At 35.8% G+C, this 23,236-nt stretch overlaps 1 protein-coding gene across 1 annotated transcript; it reads right to left on the bottom strand.

Moving 5' to 3' along the window:
* Positions 1–1,241: 1,241 nt before the first annotated feature.
* On the bottom strand, positions 1,242–3,198 carry LOC131049972 (probable phospholipid hydroperoxide glutathione peroxidase). The gene is made up of 6 exons (XM_057984089.2): positions 2,777–3,198; positions 2,581–2,657; positions 2,322–2,383; positions 2,039–2,157; positions 1,708–1,875; positions 1,242–1,530 (listed from the first exon to the last, which is right to left on the bottom strand). The coding sequence occupies exons 1-6, from the start codon at positions 3,179–3,181 to the stop codon at positions 1,498–1,500; spliced, it is 864 nt and encodes a 287-aa protein (XP_057840072.1). The 5' UTR covers positions 3,182–3,198; the 3' UTR covers positions 1,242–1,497.
* Between the last annotated feature and the right edge of the window lie 20,038 nt (positions 3,199–23,236).

Here is a 23,236-nt window from a genome sequence, read left to right as displayed (position 1 = left end):
AGAGCTAAACAACTTTGTGAGTCCAAAATACGAGATTTTTTCACTATGATTATTGAATTACCTTCAAAAGAAATGTATAAGTCTAGAAAAGACAATATAGGCACGCCTAAGGCTACATAATATAATTAATGTAAAGTTAATCTATTTTATTTATAACTATTTCTAATTAGTTAGACAATATTACTTTGAAAAGTAGAAAGTCAAAATCTTTTTAATAAAGCCTCTTTAATATTAAAGATATATATATTTCTTCAATATTGTAAAGTGTCAATGGGTCTTTGTTCTTTGGTCTTTTTTATGAAATTGAAAAGTTCTGAAATCAAGTGCAAGACCCCAAATTCCATAAGGATTGAGGTAGGAAATGGATGCAAAGTGTCAATGGGTCTTTACCAAACATCATAAGGATTGAGGTAGGAAATGGATGCAAAGTGTCAATGGGTCTTTAGTTTTGGATCTTTTTGATAAAATTGAAAAGTTCTGAAATCGAATGCAAGACCCCAACACCATAAGGATTCCAACACCATAAGGATTCCAACACCATAAAGATTGAGGTAAGAAATAGATGCCCCTTAATCCTTGACTCTAACCTTGAAATATACTATGAAAATAGAAAGTCATAGCTGTCACTCTAACCTTGAAATATACTATGAAAATAGAAAGTCATAGCTGTCATATTCTTTAAAAAGATATGTTGGAAGACAGGGAGGGAGATAAAAATAGATGCCCCTTAATTCTTGACTCTAACCTTGAAAAATGCTATGAAAATAGAAAGCCAAAAGATTAAAAATTGACATTTAAATACTTTAAAAATTGACGTTTGCTTTAAGGAGATATGTTGAAGAGATATTTTGGAGGACATGGAGGGAGATCTTGAATAATTTACTTGCCTTAATGGGCATCTTAAACAAAGAATCAATGATAAACTACTTTGAAGCTGATAAAGATTTAAGAATAAATATCTGGGAATCTGAGGAAAATGGAAGTAGTTAGGTTTAAAACCCTACGAAGCTCCCTAAACATAATTATTTCCATAAGGAGTAAACAAAATTGATTGCAGATTACAAGGCTACTTTCACATAAAAAAGAAAACTAGGGCATTATGTCCTGTTCGACAAAAAAACTGATAAGTACACACCTTGCTGAGAATAATCCATGTAGCTTGCAAATTATTCAAGTAGGAAAAACATGTTAAGTGTAAACATCTTTTTCCATTAAAGAAAACTAACTAAACAAATTGCATGTGATCCTTAAGAAATTAAATTACTCTTATGCTGAGAAAATATATGATGGGATTTGGAATACAATACTTATTTATGGTGTAGTTCAAACATGTGAAAGAAACGAGATTCATAGCACCACAACAAAAAGTGGAATTTTAAGCAATTACAACTTAGTCCTGTTCTGTAAATAAACAACATCTTAATGGATTTCTGCATCTTATTCCTTAGCACTATGTGGGCACTGTAGAAGTGCGGTACTGTTTTTTATTCTGAAGAATCACGCAGTTCCTAGGAGCTTCTTGATATGTTTCTGCAAACATAAAGCCAACTATTATTGATTATCTTATTACCAGATCATACATTTGTTATTCAAAAACAGGCTCTTGGTGTTACAGTGATTGACATGCAGCAGAAAGACCAAACGATAAATCATCAAAGAAAGTATCTAGTTAAGGCATGAAACTACAAAAGAGGAATTTTCAAGTACTTCAATGTTCAGGGGAGATGTGGTTGGAGCATATCGATCAACCACATTTCCATCTTTGTCCACCAGAAACTTGGTGAAGTTCCACTTAATCTTCTCACCCAAAAAGCCACCTTTACTTGATTTCAAGAACTTATAAATAGGAGCTGCATTATCACCATTGACCTCAACCTACATTACAGAACTGCAATATAAATACTGAAAAATCCAATAAACATACTAGATAAGCTAGTTATTATTTATTTACAAGATTGTTTCTCTTATGACAGATGAATTCACATAAATAGCAAAACAAAATAGTCAGGAAATAACAAAATAGGAGTGATCTACTTACTTTCTCAAATACTGGAAATTCTGCTTTAAAACGAGTACATGCCACTTCTGCAATCTGCTCATTGTCACCTGGTTCCTCTCCTGCAAACTGATTGCATGGGAAGGCTAATATTTCCAAGCCTGCAAAAAGTTGAGCCTATAGAATGAGTATCCCACAACAGCATCTTGAACAGTATTCAAATTTAATGACATAATCGCCTCAAAGTTTGTCACCCATTGAGAAGTGCACAAAAACCATTTAGCTAATGCAGAAAAAATGTTAAAGCATATTCACGGAGAATCACCTTGATCCTTGTACTTTGCATACAATTCATTCATCTCCTTGTAGTTAGAGGTAGTTAATCCACTGCCAAAACAAAAATTAAAATCTGTCAATCATCCATAATTTAAAAATAGGGCAAAATATGAATGGAGGGTTTGCAACCACTCACATAACCACCTCCCAAAATGCCCACAAATGGTTACCAGTCGCAACTTATTTAAAATGAAAATCTCTCCATTGATGAATTTAATAATAAATTTAAACTAAAAAGGAAAAATTACCATTCAGAAGCAACATTGACAATAAGTAGAGCTTTGCCCTTGTAAATACTGAGATCCACATCATTGCCCCTGATGTCCTGCAATTAAACATCACTGACATAGGATATGAATTTCATATGCAATTTCCAACCTCAAGACTACACCAAACATAATAACAATTTTTAATTTAATGGCGTAAGATGAGATCTGAAAGCACCTTGACCGTAAAATCATGGACATTAGCATGCCCTTCTGATGAACTGCCACCCATGGTAGAGAAGTTGGTGGTAGAAGAAAATAGAGAGAACCCAATTGGGAGTGGATAATTTCTTTTAGTGGGTACTGTTGAATCGATCGGTAAGCAACCTGTATGTGGATTAATGTTACAGTGAGCTATAGTGTAGAAGTTGTGAGGTTTACTGAACTTGTTTATAGGTTTATATTGAATACAGAAAGCTTTTGCTAGATTGATAAAATGTGGAAGGGTAAAGGAGCGCCACGTTAGTGTCGGAGGAAGCATAGGGCTGGTGTTTGTCAAGGAGTTTGCTATGACCTGTATAGATGAATGACTCATAAAATGTGGAAGGGTAAAGGAGCGCCACGTTAGTGTCGGGGGAAGCATAGGGCATGGGGTTTGTCAAGGAGTTTGCTATGACCTGTATAGATGAATGACTCATCTGGAGGAGTAATGACTATTTAAAAAATGAGGCAATTCAAGGATAACGTTGAAAAATACAACTCTCTGAAGTATCAGATTTGGATTTGAGGTTTCTAGATTTGAAGGTGCTTTTTCCACCTCTTCTTGTGAGGGTGTCTTACGTGGGGAGAACCCTGTTCAGCCAAATTTATATTCCCTCATATTTGAAGGTTGACTACTTCAAAGCCATTAGAACACGGTGGTTGTCTTTGATGGGTTATCAGATGGTAACTTATGTTAAGGGACCTTAAATGTCTCTTTGTAATCAAATAAATTTATTTAGAATTAATATTTTTAGATTTTTAGATTTTAAGATGAGAATTATTTTATTTTAAGATGAGAGTTATTTTATATTAATAATTTTAATAATAAAGATTCGTAGATAATGAGAGTAAGGTTCAGTGGTTTGGATTTTACTTTTTATGATAGTGGCGTGAAAAGTATTTCTATTCTTTCATTCATCACATCTCTCAGTAATGTTGGTTTTTGTTTTTAAAATTCATAAAATATCTTGTTTCTAAAAGAAAACATTCATAGATTCTTTAACTAACATGAGACAACAATAATCATAACTAAATGGAACATAACTCAAATTTATTGAATTGAAATGGATAAATCAAAATAAGAGAAAAAACAAAGACAAAATAATCATTCGTTCTTTCATTTCCAGAAAAAAGATCTTCAATACTAAACTTCTACACAGCACCATCCACTCCAAAACTATTGAAAACTTCATCTCTTACCCCAAAATCCACCAAAAAACACCACAAAAAGGAAAGACAAGCCTAAAAAAAGAAACTATCCAAATCTGATAGTTACAAACAAAAAATGCAGGAAACAACTAAAAAAGGAAAGATTGATGAATAGTGGGAACTCATCCATTAATCAATGGTTACATTATATTCGCTACCTTTGAAAGCATATAAATCTCCTAGATCAAAATAGTCTAATTTTGTAAATTTCATGAGATCTTCTTTAGTGATCCATGTGTTGTTGGAATCAGGTAAACCCACCCATTTGACCAAATACATCTTATAATTCTTGGCTCTTGTGGCAACAATCTTAGTATCCACTATCTTTTCATTTTGTTCTCTTTTCTTCCATGGCAATGTACCGGTCAAGTCTCTCAACACATTTTCATCAAGATCTTGTTCAAGACCAACATGGTAGGGGTAAAGATTTGAAACATTGAAAATAAGATTGATATCCAAATCTTTAGGCAAATCTAACAAATGAGCATTCTCATTTAGTTTATTTAGTATTTTTCATGTTCCCACTTTTTTAAGTTTCAATTTGTTATATGTGCCCTAAGGAAATCTTTATTTACATGAATACACCACGACTTGCTCACCCTCCTCATACGCTTTCTCCTTTCGATGCAAATCAACATTCTTTTTATATTGCTCATTGGTTAGTTGCAACTTGTGCCTCACTTGTTGTACTTCTTGTATATACCTTGTAAAGTCCTCAACATCTTGAATAACCCGTTTCCCATTTCGAAGATCAATAAGATTAACAACTCCCTTAGGATTGTTTGCTAAAACAACTTGGAATGGGGACATAGCAATGGACCTATTAATGTTTGAGTTAAAAAGCAAACTCAACATGTGTCAAAATCAAATCCCACTACCTTGGATTCTCACCAACTAAGCATAAAAAAAATTACCCAAACTCTTGTTTACCACCTTGGTTTGTGCATCCATTTGAGGGTCATAGGCTAAACTATACTACATTTTCCTATCAAGATCTATCCACGAGGTCTTCCAAAAATGTCTCAAAAAACTTTGTATCTCGATCACTAGTAATAAATTTGGGCAATCCATGAAGGCAAACAATTTCTTTATAAAACAAATGAGTAAAATTACTTTCATATGTAGTCTTCTTGGATGGAATGAAGTGGGCCATCTTTGAAAACTAGTCCACAACTAAAAAAAATAGAATAGTTTCCTTGTTGAGTACAAGGTAATCCCAACACAAAATCCACAGAGATGTCAACTCACAATCCATCTGGAATAGGTAAAGGTTTGTATAAACTTGTGTTTTATTGCCCTCCTTTAGAAACCAGACAAACTCTACATATAGAAACAAATTTATTCACTTCCTTAATTGAGGCCAATTTTTTTTTATCACTTATCAAGCTATAAGTTTTGTTCCTTCCAAAGTTTCCCCCAAAGCCATTTCAATGCATTCTCAAATCAATTTTTCCCTCTTAGATCACATGGGGATATAAAGTTGGAGGCCTTTAAATAAAAATCTGCTCACGAGCAAGTAATATTCAAACAGTGAACTCCTTGCACTAACATGACTATTGACAACAACAACAAAATTGTTAAAATAAGGATCAGTTACATATTCCCCTTTCATTTCCTCAAATTCAACAATCTCATTGGTCATTGAGTTGAGGAGGTCACATCTTCTACTTAAAGAATCAACAACTTCATTACTTTTACCACTTATCTCCACATCTTACTAGGATGAATCTTTGGAGAGCAGGGGGCAAGTATTCACATTAAAATGTAAGAAAGATCACCAAAAAAATCCTTCACCACATCATGATGAAGTAATTAACCTTCTAAAGATGATGCTCAGGTTAAATACTATCTTCACCACTAACCTGCACTTCACTTTCCAAATCACTAAACTCCTCATGGAACACCAAGGAAAGGTTTGACTTGTTCAAATCTATGTGAAGTGGGGTTGGTTCAAAGTGTTTAATAAGAACCTTGAGAGCCTTGTACAACTTGTTAGAATTGTGGACAATCATAATTTGGGAAATATATTTAATATGGGTCTCACATTGAGAAAATGTATTTAATTTAATTTTGCAAAAATATTAATAAAGCGAAAACTTAGTATCCAATATTAAATAAGGAGTTAATGGTTTTGTAATGTCATGGTTTTAGCTACATGGTTTTATGTAATAGCACTTGGTGGTTTTGTCTAAGGTTGGCTAGTTGGGGTATTAAGTCTTCTTCTGAGGAGTGCATATGTGAACAATGTCATGGGATGTGTGGATTCATGCTTGGACACATGGAGGATGCATTTTAGAGGCTTGATGTTTTAGAGGTGTTTGTAGAGGCTTAAAATATATATTGTAATGTTTATTATAAAATAATACATAGAGCATGGATGCTTTTGGAGGGTGGGTTTTATCCTCTATGAGGTTTTTTCCAAGGTATATCTTGTGTCATCTTTGATGGGTATATTGTCTATTCTCATGCATGTGGATTCTAAATACTTGTTTGCATAGATGAAAATTATCACTAGATGACTATAAATTTTATTTCCTTTGGTATCATAGCCATGGTTGTGGTTGTATAACCCTTGTTGGAGTAAATCTATTGTTAAGTTGAATCTAGGTCTTGCATGGAAAGAATGAAGACATGGCAAGGTATAGAGGAATTTGTAGGCTATTTTATTATATATTTGAGGGTTTTTGGTTTTTTGTTATAATAGTTTGGTTGCATATTTGGGGTATGCAAAATATGGGGTCAAAAGGGGTTTCTTAGATGTGCTTTCATATGAGGGTTTTATGGGGGAATTTTTGCAGACTACCTACTGGAAAAATGGACATCACCATTGGATCCAGAATGACCAAGAAACTGAAAATGACATAAAATTTGACTTGTTTCTAAAAATTTGAAAAAATTGCAATAATTTTTAGCCCCCAACTATGGTCATTCAACTTGACTAGGGGCATTGCGGGAATAATTAAAAATAAAAAATAACTTGGGGCCCTTTTTAAAGTTTATTTACCAATAAAATATTTAAATAAAAGATTATTAAAATTGAATGTGTTTGGGGGGCTATACAAACCCCTGTACCCTATTATGCAGGCTCGCATTAATAGAGTAACCACTAACAACCCCACCTACCAACCATCCATGCAAATTTTAAATCGCCACCAATATTTAAAATTAAATTCTTTTATGAAATATTTGCCACCACCTTTTTATTAAAACTTTTTTAAATAAAAATTAAATTGACCCCTATGTATACCAATGCAATTGGTGGCTATGCCCAGGGGCCACCCATGCATGCTTTATATAGTCAAATTGGTTATTTTTTAAACTAACATAACTTTTGCATATGGTGTTAATTTTTTGACCTTTTATATGCATCGGAAACATCTCTCAAAGAACTATGTAGAGGTACATGTTTGGTTCCATGATTTTTCTATTTTGATCAATTTTTGGGGCCTGGAAGATAAATGTTCTCTATTTCATGATTTCAAGCATAACTTTTGTATATGATTAATTTTTTTTATTTTGAATAGGTGTTGGAGAGCATGAGAAATGTATTGTGCAATGGTATTGTTAGATTCTCAATTTTATGGACAAAGAGAGTTGGGTACTTGTTTGATCACCTATAGGTGCCTAATATTTTGGGTGTTATTTTGTGAGCATCCGGATGAGTCCAGATGTGAAACCTTGAGGGAATACATATTTTCATGTTATATTCATGATGCTACAACTAATTTTCAAATTTAATACTTCTTGGTATAGCTTTATAGGTATTTTTTAGAGTTGGAATTTGACGGTGGTAAGTACAAAAGTTTTCTTCTAGTTGGAGGAGATGGATGGACACGATTGGAGTCTTGGAGTCTCGTGTGGGTGATAGTTGAGCACATGCACAATATTTGTGTTGATTATTGTGTCATACTTATGTAGGTACAATTTTTCATTGACATGACATAATCAACTTTGTAGTAGTTTAATGGTGATTTGGTTTGATGTTAGGAGGTTTTTCTTATCTTCTTGATTCATGTTTGGTTCCTTGAATATGGTACTTAGACATGGACATGTTTGGCAAATCAGATCTAAGGTTGATATGGTGTTTGAGTCATGTGGTCTATAAGATTATTCTCTTTGATATCTCAATTTGCAAGTTACTCATGTGATGTTGATTTTGCATATTTCATTCATTTGGGATCTTTGAGTTATGCAGGTTGTGGATTAGCTACCCATTATCTTATAGTGGGATGAATTGTATGTGGACTATTCATATCCACCAGGTTGACTCAATGTTGATGCAAACTTTGTTAGTTGGCCTTGTCTATGGTCATTTTATATTGGTATGTTTGCTTTGAGATGAAAGGACAAATGTTTTATGGTACTTGGATAGTCGGTTTTGGGACTTGTAGCATGATGGTTTATGATGATGTCATGGATCATTAGGTTAGACTTTTTAGTGGGAGCTTGTGAAAGTGATTGATTGGTAGTGTTGGATTTATTCTTGATTGGTAGTGTTAAGACTCTTCTTTTATGCTTAACTGTGGAATATTTTGCCCATCTTTTTACATAAATAAATTCACATGGTTGGGTCTTGTCACTTTCTTGGGATACCCTTTAATGTATAGATGCTTCACTAGATTAGAGAGTTCTTGCACAAACTCAAACAGACACATTAGTCGTAGACATTTTTCTAATTCTGTTATGCAACTCACAACTTCATAAGCTAGCAAATTCTTAAGCTCTAATGCCGCTATAATATGTACCTTTTTTTTGTTGTTGTAATTGTTTGTAGTTATTTGTTAGAATTGTTTGCAGTATTGAATGATTGCATGCAATGAAAGTAATAGATAGGTTATTTGTAGAATTGTTCCATACTTCATTCATTTACTTCAACAAAAAATTACAAGTTACAATGTATAGGCAATTGATAAGACCAATGAGAAAATAAAAAACATGATAACATTACTCGTTTACTGTCCACAATGCATACTAACTAAAAATGGAGAAATCTTCAAAACAAAACAAACCTATAGCAACTAAATTACTGAATATTACAATTAGCAATATTCTAAAAATCTCTTTTTGATGTATTTTTTAATTTCTCATTGGCATTGGTTAGATCCTAAGATATATTTCCACAATATACATTACTTCTTGAAGACTCAAGATTGAAGTAAACATCCTCAACAAGCCTTCCTAACCCTTTTTAAATCTAAAAATGATTAGATAAATCCCTCCAACTACAACAAACAACTTCATCTAGGTCTATGGTTTGATCCTTGTGATTCAATTACCATAAGACTACTTTTTAACCCTTCTATAGGCTCACATGAGGTATACTATAAGAATGGGGGTTTGAAACCATAACAATAGTTTTTCCAAGCTTACAAATCGATTGTCATACATACAATGAGTCTGAATCTTCACTAAACTCTTCAATATTTATCACCAAACTGCCCTTAAAGAAGTTGTGGCTATGAAACATCTCTTCTAACTCGATTGTCATACATACAATGAGTTTGAATCTTCACTAAACTCTTCAATATTTGTCACCAAACTACCCTTAAATAAGTTGTGGCTATGAAACATCTCTTCTAACTCTGCTAAGGTGAAGTTAGAAGCCTCCCATAACCATTATACTCTCCTTTAAGTTGCATGTACTAATCATAAGGTGGGTGCTAGTCAAAAGAGGGGTGATCTCCCTTGAAAAATCAATTGCTCGCTAAATAAAACAAATGACATATGGAATGTCATTGCCCAACTAATAGAGATCCTTTAAACAAATACCCATAAGAAGAAAAAAAGTTCCTTCCAGAGTAAAAACTAAGTTTCCAAACCCTTATCACCAAACTTTGAGCCAAACTCTAAAATTGAATCTTAAAATCAACAACTAGCTAGGGTGGATCTTTCACCACTGAAACTTGGCAAACTGAATAGGGTTTTCATCCTCAACAATCCAAAGAATAACTCTCCAAGTTCATTCTAGCAACATTATGTAATGTGTGCACAAGAAAAATAATGCAAATGAGAGCCCCAATCCTCCTTTTATAACTTTTGAGAGTTATTTTAGGGAAGAGGTATTTTGTTTTTTGCTCCTTTTTTAAAAAGGCATTTTTTGTTTTTTCTTTACTTTTTCATTGTTTTTGGCTACGTTTTTGGAAATGTGTTTTTTACTTTTTCGTTATTTTTTTCCAAATAACACCTTTTTAATTTTTTTGAAAAAACAATATTCCATTCAAAAATACTTCTTTGAAATATTAATAACAATTTATGTGCAAAGGCCCCTAAATAGCTTTTAAAACACAACTTATGTCTCCAAGCTAAGCGTCCCCTTTTTGAGGCATTCTTCATAAAATATTTATCACTTGTTAAATATTAAAAAGTAGCTTTTAAAACAAGTGAAAATATTCAAATAATTTTCATCACCCTATAGAAACTCACCAAGTCATTGAAAATAGAGAATCCAACATGGTGCAACCAACTGAAGATGATAGATGATAACTAATGCTGACATGAGAACATACTATGATTATGTTAGCTTACGGCTTTCGAATGCTATCAAATGTTTCCTTTGCATTAGAACTGTGCCAATACCTTCACTTGAGGCATCACATTGTAATTCAAAGGGTTGTGTGAAGTTAGGAATGGCTAACATAGGATAGGAACACATGGCCTCCTTCAGTTTTTCAAAAGTTGCTTGTGCTAACTCATTCCATATAAAAGCACCCTTTTTGGTTAGATTGGTGAGGGGAGCAGCTATCTTGGAGAAACCCTTCACAAATCTCCTGTAGTAACTACATAGCCCCACAAAGCCTCGTAGACGAGTCAAAGTTTTTAGCCTTGGCCATTCTTGGATGGCCTTTATTTTTTCATCATCAACACTAACTCCTTCTTCATTTATTTTGTGGCCTAAGTAAAGGATTTCTTTGAGGCCAAATTCACATTTTGATGCCTTTGCAAATAGGGACTCTGCCTCCAAGATACTCAATATTTCTTCTATGTGTTGGAGATGTTCCTCCCATGTTTTACTGTAGATGAGGATGTCATCAAAAAATATGAGCAAAAACTTCCTTAACTGTTTTCTGAAAAGGTGGTTCATACAAGATTGAAATGTGGCCGAAGCATTTGTAAGGCCAAATGGCATTACTAGGAATTCAAGTGCCTCTAGTGGCATCTGAAAGCAGTTTTGGAAACATCCTCCATCCTCATGCGGATCTAGTGGTATCCTAAGCGTAACTCAATTTTTGAGAAAAAAATTGGCACCATGTAGCTCATCCATCAATTCATCAATCCTAATTATAGAATAACGATTTTTTATGGTTTTTTTGTTTAGAGCCCTATAATCCACACACATCCTCATAGTTCCATCTTTCTTTTTCACTAAAACAAATGAGGATGCAAAAGGGCTAGTGTTGGGTTGAATGTGCCCCGTTTCCAATAATTCCTTGATAGTTTTCTCAATTTTCTCTTTATTGAGGGTGCCTGTAAGGAGTGGTAATCATTGGTTGCGCTTTGGCTTCTAATTCAATGATATGCTCAAACCCTCTTTTAGGAGGTAGCCCGGTTGGAATGTCTTCAAATACCTTCTTATGTTTTCTTAGTATAAGTTGAATTTCCACATGGGTCATATGCTCTTGTGGGGAAGATATATCTAAGATCATACATTGGGCTACCCATTTGGCTTGACTATGTCTGAAAATTCTTTCTATCCTTTTATATGATACCATTTTTGGTGATCCATTAGGTAATCCTTTAAGGGTGACTTCTTGGCCATTGTGCTTGTAGCAGATTTCCAAGTTTGGTAAGTCCACGGTAAAGCACCTCAAGGAATGTATCCATGGTAATCCCAAGATAACATCATGCTCTAGCCTTATACTATAGAAGTTACCCTTGATGATTTGATACCCTACGATGATCTCCGTTTGAGGAATGAATTGGGTACTTTTCTCCTGGGATCCATTGGTTAAGGATACTTTGAAGCCCTTGAAGTCTCATGTCTCTAACTTCCTTTTGGATACTAGTGCTTGATTGATGAAGTTATGACAAGCCACGCTATCCACCAACATAATGATTTTTTGGCCTTTGAGGGTGCCTCTTATTCTGAATGGTCGGTGTTCATTCACTTGTGAAATAGCAGCAAGGGTTCCATGATCTATTTCATCCCATTTAACTATTTTGTTATTATTTCCTTCCTCCGTATTTGCTTCAAGGTTATGAATTTTGCCTCCCTTTCAGTGGTGCTTGGGATCCCATGGCTCCTTGCATTTAAAGCATAACTTGTTTTTCTCTAGTCTTCTTTTTGCTTATCAAAATATGGGCAAGTATGCCCTTTCTCCCATTTGCCATGGCAAAAATAGCATGAGTTCTTCCTATCCTCTTTCCTAGACTTTTTGTTTTTGTCTTTATAATCTGTTGAAAAGTTTTTATTCCTTTCAGCTGAGTAATTGGAATCAAACTTCATGGCCTTTTGGATTGTTGTTTCCAGATTTGGAGGTTCCATAGCACTTACAATATTTTGGATTGATTCTTTCAACCCATCTTAAAAAGAAAAGTGAGTCTTTCTTCGGATATTTCAGGTACCATGATTGCTAACTTCTGAAGCAAATTCTTCCACAGTCTCATGTTGTCTTAATCGGTTCAATTCCTTAAAATACCAATGAGGATGTCTTTGATCAAACCTCTTGATGAGTTTTTGAGTGAATTCGTCATAGGTGGAGATATGTTGATGACCTTGGGTGATGAGGTTGTGATGCCACCATTCATGGGCTGCCCTAGTCAAATGTAATACTCCAAACTTGATGACATTCTCCTCGGTCATGGGACTTAAGGACCTCGTATGTATCTAACTTTTGTACCCAAGAGTGTGTAGAAGTTTTCCCAATACCATCAAAGTTTCGCAAGGAGATTTTACTGATTTTTTCTTTCAAGTCTCTGTCTGGTTGTTTCCTCTTTTTTTGTTGAGGAGTAATCAACATTTCGGCCTCATAATATTCTTTAAAAGACACGTGTTGCCTCAAATCAGAGTCCACCCTAGAGTAGGTTGCCAAGAGCTCATCCACACTATCAAGCGGCTGAGTATTGTTTTCCCCCCTCTCTTCTACTTGAATTTCATTACGTATGAAGGAGGGCCTAGTAGGACGGGAACTACTAGCTTGGTTGTGATTTTAGGGGAAGTTTGAATGGACTTCCCTCCCATTATTTTGATGTTTTTTTTGGTTGTGTTAAATTTTGTAGGGTTTGTATTAATAGTTGATTTGTTTTCATATTTTGCTCGGAAATTGCCTGGTTAGTTCGAGTGGTTTCCTCCATGGTTCGGGTTGTTTCTTCCATAAACGCCCTTAAATCATTCCCTAATTGTTCAGTCATTATGTTTCCTCCCCTTGACATTAAATTTTTTTTTTCAGGTTGACAGGATTATGGTCTGATACCAATTGTGATGTCCCCTATCAGTAATGTCCCTGATGACCACAATTGCCTTAATAATTTATTAAATACTAGTTTCTAAGCAATGGAAACAATCATGAATGAAACTCATTAATCTAATAACCATATTTAACTGTAAAATGCGGAAACTTATTCATAGTGGGAAAAGAATTGTACCTTATATCTTGTGATGATGACTGAAGGAAGAATTGTCCTGCAAGACAGATATATATACCAGACAACCTACATACATGACATTCATGAATCAATCATCATTATTATATTGAATTGCAGATTAGGAAGAAGATAAATCACGCTACAAGTCCAAAGGAAGCCTATGATGATGACCTTGCCGCATCAAGGGATGGTTACTCTCAACCCCCTTGTTAGATGGGTGGCATTCCTATGCCTCCTGAACCTGTTTAACTTAGACAGTCCAACTGACCTTAACTGTTGTGAGAGGATTGCAGGGAAAAACGGTGTTCGGTTACTTGACTCATGGGTTCCTTGACCGCAAGAGCCCCTCGCTACCACTACCACCGAGTCTAGTGCTCCTCTCACCAGTATCGGACAATGGACATGAACATCTAATCACTGTACATCATTCAAACTATAGACACAAACAGTAATCTAATTCTCGTCGTACAATTTCACAGTTGCATGTTCAGGCACCACCTATAATTATAATAATAGTTACAGAATATAGGAACTGAATTATATATGTCTATCTTATACTAGTGAAGACGTAAGAGACTAAGTACAGTTCCCGAGAATAAGAATAGTTTGCTTTAGGGGTGGTCGCGTTAATGCTTATGGGCAGCTTCTGATACCGTGCAAGGTTTGTTGTCCTTTTGTCGTTTTCTTCCTGGGCGTGTATTCCTCCCAAATCAACCATCTCGTGCCTCCCTTTTTCCGCAAGAAAAGACACGATCATGGGGGAAGAGTCGTAACTTCCCCTAGGACACGACTTCTCCTTATAGTCGGTGGTTATAAGTTAAGTTAATCATTTATGGTTTAACTTTAGTCAGGATGAAATCGTTGACTAGTAATTTGATGATTATCAGTAACCACTTAGTTTACAATTAAATTTATATATTTAACCATTTTGCTTTACATAATAATAAATTAAATGTATTAAAATAAGGTATTGATTCATTTATTAAACATATTGACAGGGTATTTGAATCAGTCAATAAGATACATATATGTAATTATCAGATTACAATGTTACAATAATGATAGGTTATGGCAGGCACTTGACAGAGCTTCTATTTTTTAGGAATAGATTCCAAATAATCATGTAGCCTAAAATAAAATCTTCATGGGACCACCTCTTCCTTAAAAATAGAGCTTAAGCCCCTCTGATGGAACCCCCGCCTAAGTAGGCTAGGGATACTTTAATATCGTAAAACTTTGAATTAAGTTCAAATGGCAATAGCAACAATCTAATGTAGCAACATGAAATTCGTGGTAATGAACTTGAAATTGGTTTCAGATATTTTGGAAATGCAAGCAACAATTTTCATTAAATAAAAAGGAAATCATTTTGAGAACACGATTTTTCATTTGGGAAAGAATTGTTTCGTTAAAACATATATAACCCCATGTCCCCATGCTACTGCTTAAATGTAAAATCTGCATAAAATTAAACAATTGGAGTGTTCCCTTGGAAATTTTTAATTAAGGGGAAAGGATAAATTGGAATCTTTTCCTATTTTAGTGTAGCAACCACTACTTAAAACTTAAAAACAAGCTTTGAAAAAAAGGGGGGGCAGAGAAAATAAGCAACTACTTATTGAGAAAAATGACAAGTGGCTTCAAACTTTTTTTTCCCTATTTTTATGTTTCCATTTTTTTCTCTAAAATTTAGGTGAAATTTTATTATTATTAAAAATTAAATTAAATATACAATTTAAAATAACTGCTTGTTTTTATAAGCAGCAAAATTTAACTTTCATGGACCACTAGCTCCACAAATTGCTGCTAAATTTTTTGAGGATCAGGTACTAACCAAAATAAGCTAAGCAACTGCATGGAGACCTGCCCTAAGTTGTGAAAAAGATTGGAGTTGGGACTTCAAAAGAATTGTGAATTGAAGCTTGCTGGAAGGAAGCTGGACGTAATTCAACAACTAGAAGAAAGCTTTGCATCTCAATAGCCAACAATGTTTCCAGGTCATGTAAATGGTCTTTGAGCTATGTGAAAGGAAATTAATTGATTAGCAATACAATGTTTGAAAGATAGAAAAGGTTTTCTTTCTTAATTGAAATGCACTACACCTCTGTTAGACGTAGCTTAATGAGGTTTTTAGATAAGAAAGGAAATGGTTATATGAGATAGCCATTACGACTTAACATAAAGCCACTATTTTGAAATTGGTTGTATGTTTGGAATCCAATAAGAGTTGTGAGTATGAATTATCTCACTAAATTGTAGGAAGAGTACCGTAAATGTCTACGAGTGATTTTTGGTTCATTCTTTTCAAAAGAACTTTGCGGCTTAATGTAGGCCCTTAAACAAAAACAAGGTACTATCTGAAATGAAGACTTTGACACAAGAAACAATATCTCTAGCAGAATCTAGGCTCATGTTAGAAACAAAAAAACCATGAGGGTTTAATACATAAGCAACTCAATTGCAAACTCCAGCTAGCAGTGGTCAAGTTCTGGCTATATTCCGTTGCAAAACAAGAAATTAGACCGTTGCAAAATGTATTGCCTTAACCCTTACAAACAAAGGATTGTTTTAATCAGATAAAGATTGTGTTACATAATGAAGGTTAGTGAATCTATATATTGCTTGAAAACAAGGATTTCATGCTAGTGTTCATGAGTGAGCAGATTGCAGGTCAAGAACACCATAATGAACTCTGAAGTTGTTAACAAAAGTATATGTCAAAGGAAGGTAACCTATAAGAGATATCGTTACCATAGGTCTGTAAACCAGCAAGTGAGATTGAGTTTGAACTTATAAGTCAAGCAGTAAACCTCTTAGAGACAGATTGTAGTTGGCACATGAGATAGGCATGTTGGCTTGGAAAACCTTCATAGGTTTCAGTCTTGTCAAGTAGGGTGAATGAACATTGATTACATGTATTGGCATGTTGCAACTCTTAAATTCTTTGGCCAAGGTAATGCTACAAACTGTAAGTGTCAGTCAATTCTTTAATCCAATTATACAACCCAGTCAGAGGTCATACTAGTTAGGAGTAGCCTATGGTGTGTGGTCGACTAGGGATCGTATAGGGTCAAGCACTAATCTTAGATGACATTAATCTAACTTATTTTACTTCCCTACAAAGGGTCAGACCTTCCAGTTGGAAATGGCATGGGGGACTAGAAATTCTGTGGTTGGACGGAAAAGCACCATAATGATACTTTCCCTCTCCCAAACAATGTAAAGATTATTTAAATTTTAGAATGAATATCAGGAAAATTGTAATCTCTAACCCTCTTCTTTCTTATGTCGTATTTGTTATATTTATGAAATTATGCTTATGCAAATACTTACTTTCTTTAAGTTTCAATTTTTTTTAAATCTAGAATTCTCATGTTTATAATTTCAGTTCAATATTTCATTTTCTTGCAAATTTATAATTGATAGATGATGCTTGTTACATCATGGCACTCTTTTCTAGCCTTTATTTCATGCCCTTGTGTATTTCATGAAGGTACTCAACAAAATCCTCAATAGTAGCACTCTTCTTGCAAATTTGCACTATCCCTTAGCTCATCATCTTTCAAGTTGTAACCATAAACTATCTGGATTGGGCTCCTCCCACCACTTTTGTTCACTAAGTTGTAAGAAAATTTTGGTTGTGCTAGAATAAGATCACATTGGTATCGTTTTTCTTCCACCAAACATGTCAACAAGTTTTCAAAGTTTTGTTCATAACCTCAATCTATTCATCGATTTGGGGACGATAGGTTGAACTGTATCCTAAATTAGTGTCCATCTTCTTCCACAATGCATGTTAAAAATGGCCAACAAATTTGGTGCCTCTATCTAAGACTATGCTCTTAGGAAATCCATGTAAGCTAACTACTTTGAAAAATAGTGTAGCTATGTGCTATGTATCATTGGTCTTCTTGCATAGTATGAAATGAACCATCTTTGAAAATCTATCTACCACGACAAAAATTGAATCATTACCTCTGTGTGCAAGAAATCCCAAGAAAAAGTCCAAGGTTTTGTGTTGTAAAGGCCCCTCTAGTATAAGCAATGGTTGGTACAAATCTATGTTTTGTCTTGATCCTTTAGCATGCTAGTAAACTATGCAACCTTATACCAGTCTCTTCACATCTGCACTCACACTAGGCCAAAATAACCTTCACTCAATTGTGCTAATGTCTTATATACTTCAAAATGCCTACCTAAACCACAACTATGTTTTTCTCTTATGAGGTTCTCTCTCATCGAACCCTTAGGTATGCTTAACAGTCGTCCTTGAAACAATAGACTATCTTGAATGAAATACTCCAATAATGGAGTCATGTCCTTTTCCACTAGACTTTGACTAGTTATCCATGCTTCTTTTAAATCATTGTCATCTAGATTCAACTCCATTGCATCAAAATCAACAACGTTGACTCTTAATTCATTCATTAGCAAACATCCTAAACTAAGTGCATCTACTACCTATTGTGACCTTATCACACATCATCCCATCCCAAATAGGGACCCCCCTAGTTTTTAGACCCTTTCGATCGTTTGATCTTGGTTTTTGTGTGTGTTGGTAGCAATATTTTCAATCTCTTTGCTTTGCAGATGTTCGGAGGTCAATTAGGTTTAATCTGCTTCTCTGTCGAGCAAATTCTATGAAGTCTAGGGCTCGTTTTGTCCCTTTTTAAGGTTTCTACCTTTTGTCCTAGATTTTAGGGGTTCTTGTTAGAGTTTTGGAAAACTGAACATACGACTGGAATCAGGACCCTTCAAGGGACCTCCCAGAAAAAATTGAGCCCAAACGGAGCAACTTTCTATTTTTAGAAAGTGCCTATTTTTTAGGGATTTTTTCGAGTCCCAAAATGTCGCCATTTTGCCAAAAATCAAACTTACTATTTTTCGTAATTTCGATTTTTAGTAAGTTTCTATTTATAGTAATTCATTATTGAACCCTATCTAGGGATCTAATGCTGACACCTGGAAAGTTTCTATTTTTGGAAAGTCAATACTGGCAGGGTCAATAAGACAAGGTGACAAGGATTAGGCGTTCGTAGACATTTCTAATTCTGTAAAGTCAAACAATAGACAAAGAAAGCCAGAAATGGGTCAAGTGTTGGAAATTCATGCCTAAAATGGAAATCTCGGGAAAACACTTCAAAATCTCAAGAGGTCAAAATATTCTAAGTCTGGGAGATTAAATGATGGAGATGCTAGGGACAGGAGGAAAAATCTGTGAATCCATGGACACAGCAAAAATGCGCCCAAGTCTGGAGTCAGGCGCTGAAATGGAGATCCCAAGGAGAGGAGAAAAATCCACGAATCCATGGCACAAGCAAAAATGTGCCCAAGTCTGGAGTCGGGCGCTGAATTGAAGATCCCAAGGAGAGGAGGAAAAATCCGCGAATCCATGGACAGAGCAAAAATGCACCCAAATCTGGAGTCAGGCGCTGAAATGGAGATCCCAAGCAAAGAAGGAAAATCCATGAATCCATGGCACAACCAAAAATGTGCCCAAGTCTGGAGTCAGGCACTGAAATGGAGATCCCAAGGAGAGGAGGAAAATCCATGAATCCATGGCACAAGCAAAAATGCACCCAAGTATGGAGTTAGGCGCTGAATTGAATATCCCAAGGAGAGGAGAAAAATCCACAAATCCATGGACAGAGGGAAAATGCGCCCAAGTCTGGAGTCAGGTGTTGAAATGAGATTCCCAAGGATAGAGGAAAAAATTCTTGAATCCCTGACATTATCAAAATACCGCCCAAGTCTGCAGTCGGGCGCTAAAATGAAGAAGGCAAGGACAAAGGGAAAAATCCATGAATCCTTGGCATAAGCAAAATTCTACCCAACTATGCAGTCAGGCGCCAAAATGGAGAAGCCAAGGACAGATGGAAAAATCCATGAATCCTTGGCATTAGCGAAATTCCGCCCAACTGCGCCAAAATGGAGAAGCCAAGGACAGATGGAAAATTCCATGAATCCATGGTATAGTAAAAATTCTGCCCAAGTATGCAATTGGGCGCCAAAATGAGGAAGGTAAGGACAAATGGAAAATTCCATGAATCCATGGCATAGTGAAAATTCCACCCAAGGATGCAATTGGGCGCCAAAATGGGTCAGGCAAGGATAGATGGATAAATTTCATGAATCCTCCACAGAGAGAAAATTCTGCCCAAGCTAGAAATTGAAATTTTGCCTAAGGCATAGAATCCAAGGAGTCAAGGAGGAATAGAAAATAAAATTCCCCTCGGGCAAATTTTTTGAATTTGCTATTTTTAGACACCGAATCTTGATGGAATGAGGAAATTGTTATAGACTCAGAATCATGGTAGAATTCAGAATCCAATTAACCTGGTTCCTAAATTTTTGGAGGATCCCTAAAAAATAGGGATGTTGAAAAGAAGACATGGACAATTCACAAATAAAATTTCTAAGGCAAGGAAGGAATCATGGATGAACTAAACAAGAAATCACCCCCAGGAAAAAAATTGAAAAAATGCATTCTCGGGCATCAAATCACATCCAAATTTCAAAAGTTTTACAAATTTAGATTCGTAGGAGAATTCTCTTCCTCCTGGACTTGAAACCCTAATTTGTGCAAAATTCGTAAAAAAATAGGAGATGCTGAAAAATCATTGAAAATCTTTTCCAGAACAAGGCGAGCTCAAAAACTTCAAGAAAATACTTCCAGAGTAAGAGATTCTCCCTCTTGAAGTTTTCTCTCTCCAAGGTTTTTTCCACCAAGTGGCAGTCAAGTCAACAGACATTGAATTAATGAAGCATCTCTTTGCATGTAGCTGTCACATTTATGGCATTATGACAGATTCTCTGTGCATGTCGCCGTCACTACGAGAATGATGGGCATTTATGATGGTGTCGGTTATATTTTGAGCATAATCAACATCATGGGGCACGTTTAATGTGCTAGTGGGTGCTATTTTAGGCTCTTTTAAATTAATTATACATGGGCATAATGGGTTATTAATTGTCGATTCCCACCTCGTTGCACCTTGAGTGGGGAATCTTTAGGGTAAACCCTAATTAGGGTTTTGCATGTAATCATAGCTTGAGGCCTATATAAGGGGGTGACCCCTTCATTTGTAAAGGAGGAGAGACTATCGTCAGAGATTGTTGCTAAGAGTTTTTGAAGCAAACACTTAATACATTGTTCAATTGTTGGTGTGTTCTTGTGTTGTTTTGGAGCTCGCATGGTCTCATTCTCTTCATAGATTAGATTTGCTTTCATGTTGTTAAACGAACTGGATTTGATAGGACCGCTTGTTGCAAAATTCATGCTCATACTTTTGGTGTGCAATTGATTGTTGCATATCGTGCAAAGTTAGTCTGAGTCTCCATTATATGTGTATGTTTAACTTCGATTATCAAAAGAGATCGTTCAATTTGATGGTTTCTCTTGATGATTTGAAAATCTTTAACACACCCTCTGAAGATTGCACCGCCTTCGTGTAGTTGTGCGTTGCTGGCAAAGCGAAGCGTGGTTGGATTTTGTGCAAGTTACCCCGTCTCCTTTTTCATAGGATTAGATTACTTTTAGTCTAGTTTTTCTCTGCCCTATTCCTATTTACTTTCTGCATAATTCAAAATCCAAAAGATCCAAAACTAGAGCTTTTATTTCAAATTATCCGTATACAAAAATCTTTGAGCTTGCATAAGTTTCTTCAACATACTTAAGACCCCCTTGGGTTATCAACAAACCCATCAAACAACTGAGTCACGTCCACACACTAAAGGAACCTTGGAATTAGTCGTTTGAACTTTAAGCAATCCTAGCATATGGATTAATCTTGATCAAGAGAGAATAAGGTGACCATTGGTGACTTTATTCTGTGTTAGATGCGGTCATAAAAAACACGTCAACAGAATTGGCGCTAGAAGGAGGGCCTGATCGCGATGAATTCCTGAACAGCTGAACTCCGAATCATATCAATTCATATTTGCGAGGAGTAATCTTAAGGACTTTTTTCACCCTCCTCCCGCAGCCAATAGAATTGGCGCTAGAAGGAGGGCAGATTTCATTTGAAGAAGAAACTTTATTGCTCAAAGAAGAAGTTATGACTCAAGATGGTGTTACCTGCAACTAGAAGTTCACCTCCTGTTTTGCAGCCTGGTTTGGGATTTCATAATCATCAGGAGGATATCATTGTTGACATAGCTGATTTTGCTCAGAAGATAAGCTCAAGCAAAGATCAGTACAATGAAATTTGACCGGTGTTACAAGGAGAATGAGAAAAGGCTATTGCAATTGTCGTTGAGATTGAAAGAGATTTGCTCAACCAAAGGTTTCTACTTGCTCCACATGCTCCGCACCTCCGGTGATCCAAGAAGTTGGAGCATATTAATTCATTCTCACCAGAAATACATCAAAGGATTCTGCGATCTACCCTAGGAGCAAAGGAATTCGAAGAACTTACTTTCAAGCCAAGACGTGGGAAGAAGGAAATCACATCCTCAAGTCAAGGTTCACCAAGTGTTGAAGATCTTACCCATTTGTTTCAGACCCCACCATCACAACGGACAATATTAAGCGTAGTTGGTGTGGGTATTCAACAAGGATTCATTCATGAACCAACACCAGCAGTTGTTCAGTAGTAGTCGATACCTGCAATGGCACACTAGCAACAACAACACCACCAACAACAACAACAATAAGCCCTGAGACTGAATTGACGTCCTGCAAATGCCTCACCGCTCGCTTCCTTTGCCGCATATCATGACATGCCAAAGAATCCGGAGCATTTCTGCACCAAGTTCTACATTAATGATGTCAATCGTACTATTGAAGAACATATTAAAGTATTTGAAGATACTCTCCTGAATAGAGATATCCAGCACGAGGATGTCGTCTGCTGACTATTTCCATATTCCTTGGACAAAGAGGCGTTCTATTGGTACATTAACCTGCCAGTGGATTCCGTTGGAACTTGGCAACAAATGAAAGACACATTCTCGGCAAAGTTCAGATTGCCTGTCTCCCCAGCATAAGTGTATCGACAATTTATCGAAGTAAGGAGACAAGAACGGGAGCCAATTGTCGCCTTTAACAACAGATTCCAGAGAGCTTATTCTAGGCTACGCTCGCCTTACAATGTGAATGATGAAGCAGCCAGAAATATATACTATGATGCACTGGACTGTTTCACCTCTATGTTTGTCCAGCAAACCAACCCTGCTGATCTGAAGGCAGCCTATGATGAAGGTTTCAAGATTAGCCTACGATCACCGGCGACTGCTACAGGAACGATGCCTTATAATTCACAAGTTGGTGTAGCAAATTATCTCCCTGCTATCAATCCAATTCCCGGGCTAGCGAATCAGTTAGTGCCTCATCCAGGGGCCTTAATGTCATAGGCCCCGCCATCGCAGCTAGTCTATCTACAAAACACAACCACTCCATCCAGAACTCAAGAAGAAAGGGATGATATGAAAGAACTGATAGAACAAGTGAAAAGATTGTCTACTGAGGCGACTTACCTTAGAAATTAGAATAACCAGATGCAAAACATGCAAAGAAATTATCAGTCGTACCAAGAAGGGAACAAAGGGTATCATAATAACCCTCCAAACCATCATGAAAACCATCAAGGACATAGTACTGGGCATCAAAACAACAATCATGGTTTTCAAAATAACAACAACAATC

This window comes from Cryptomeria japonica, chromosome 2, assembly GCF_030272615.1.
Source record: "Cryptomeria japonica chromosome 2, Sugi_1.0, whole genome shotgun sequence".
Classification (NCBI taxonomy): domain Eukaryota; kingdom Viridiplantae; phylum Streptophyta; class Pinopsida; order Cupressales; family Cupressaceae; genus Cryptomeria; species Cryptomeria japonica.
Note: the sequence above shows the minus strand (reverse complement) of the source record. Positions and strands in the feature narration are given on the sequence as shown.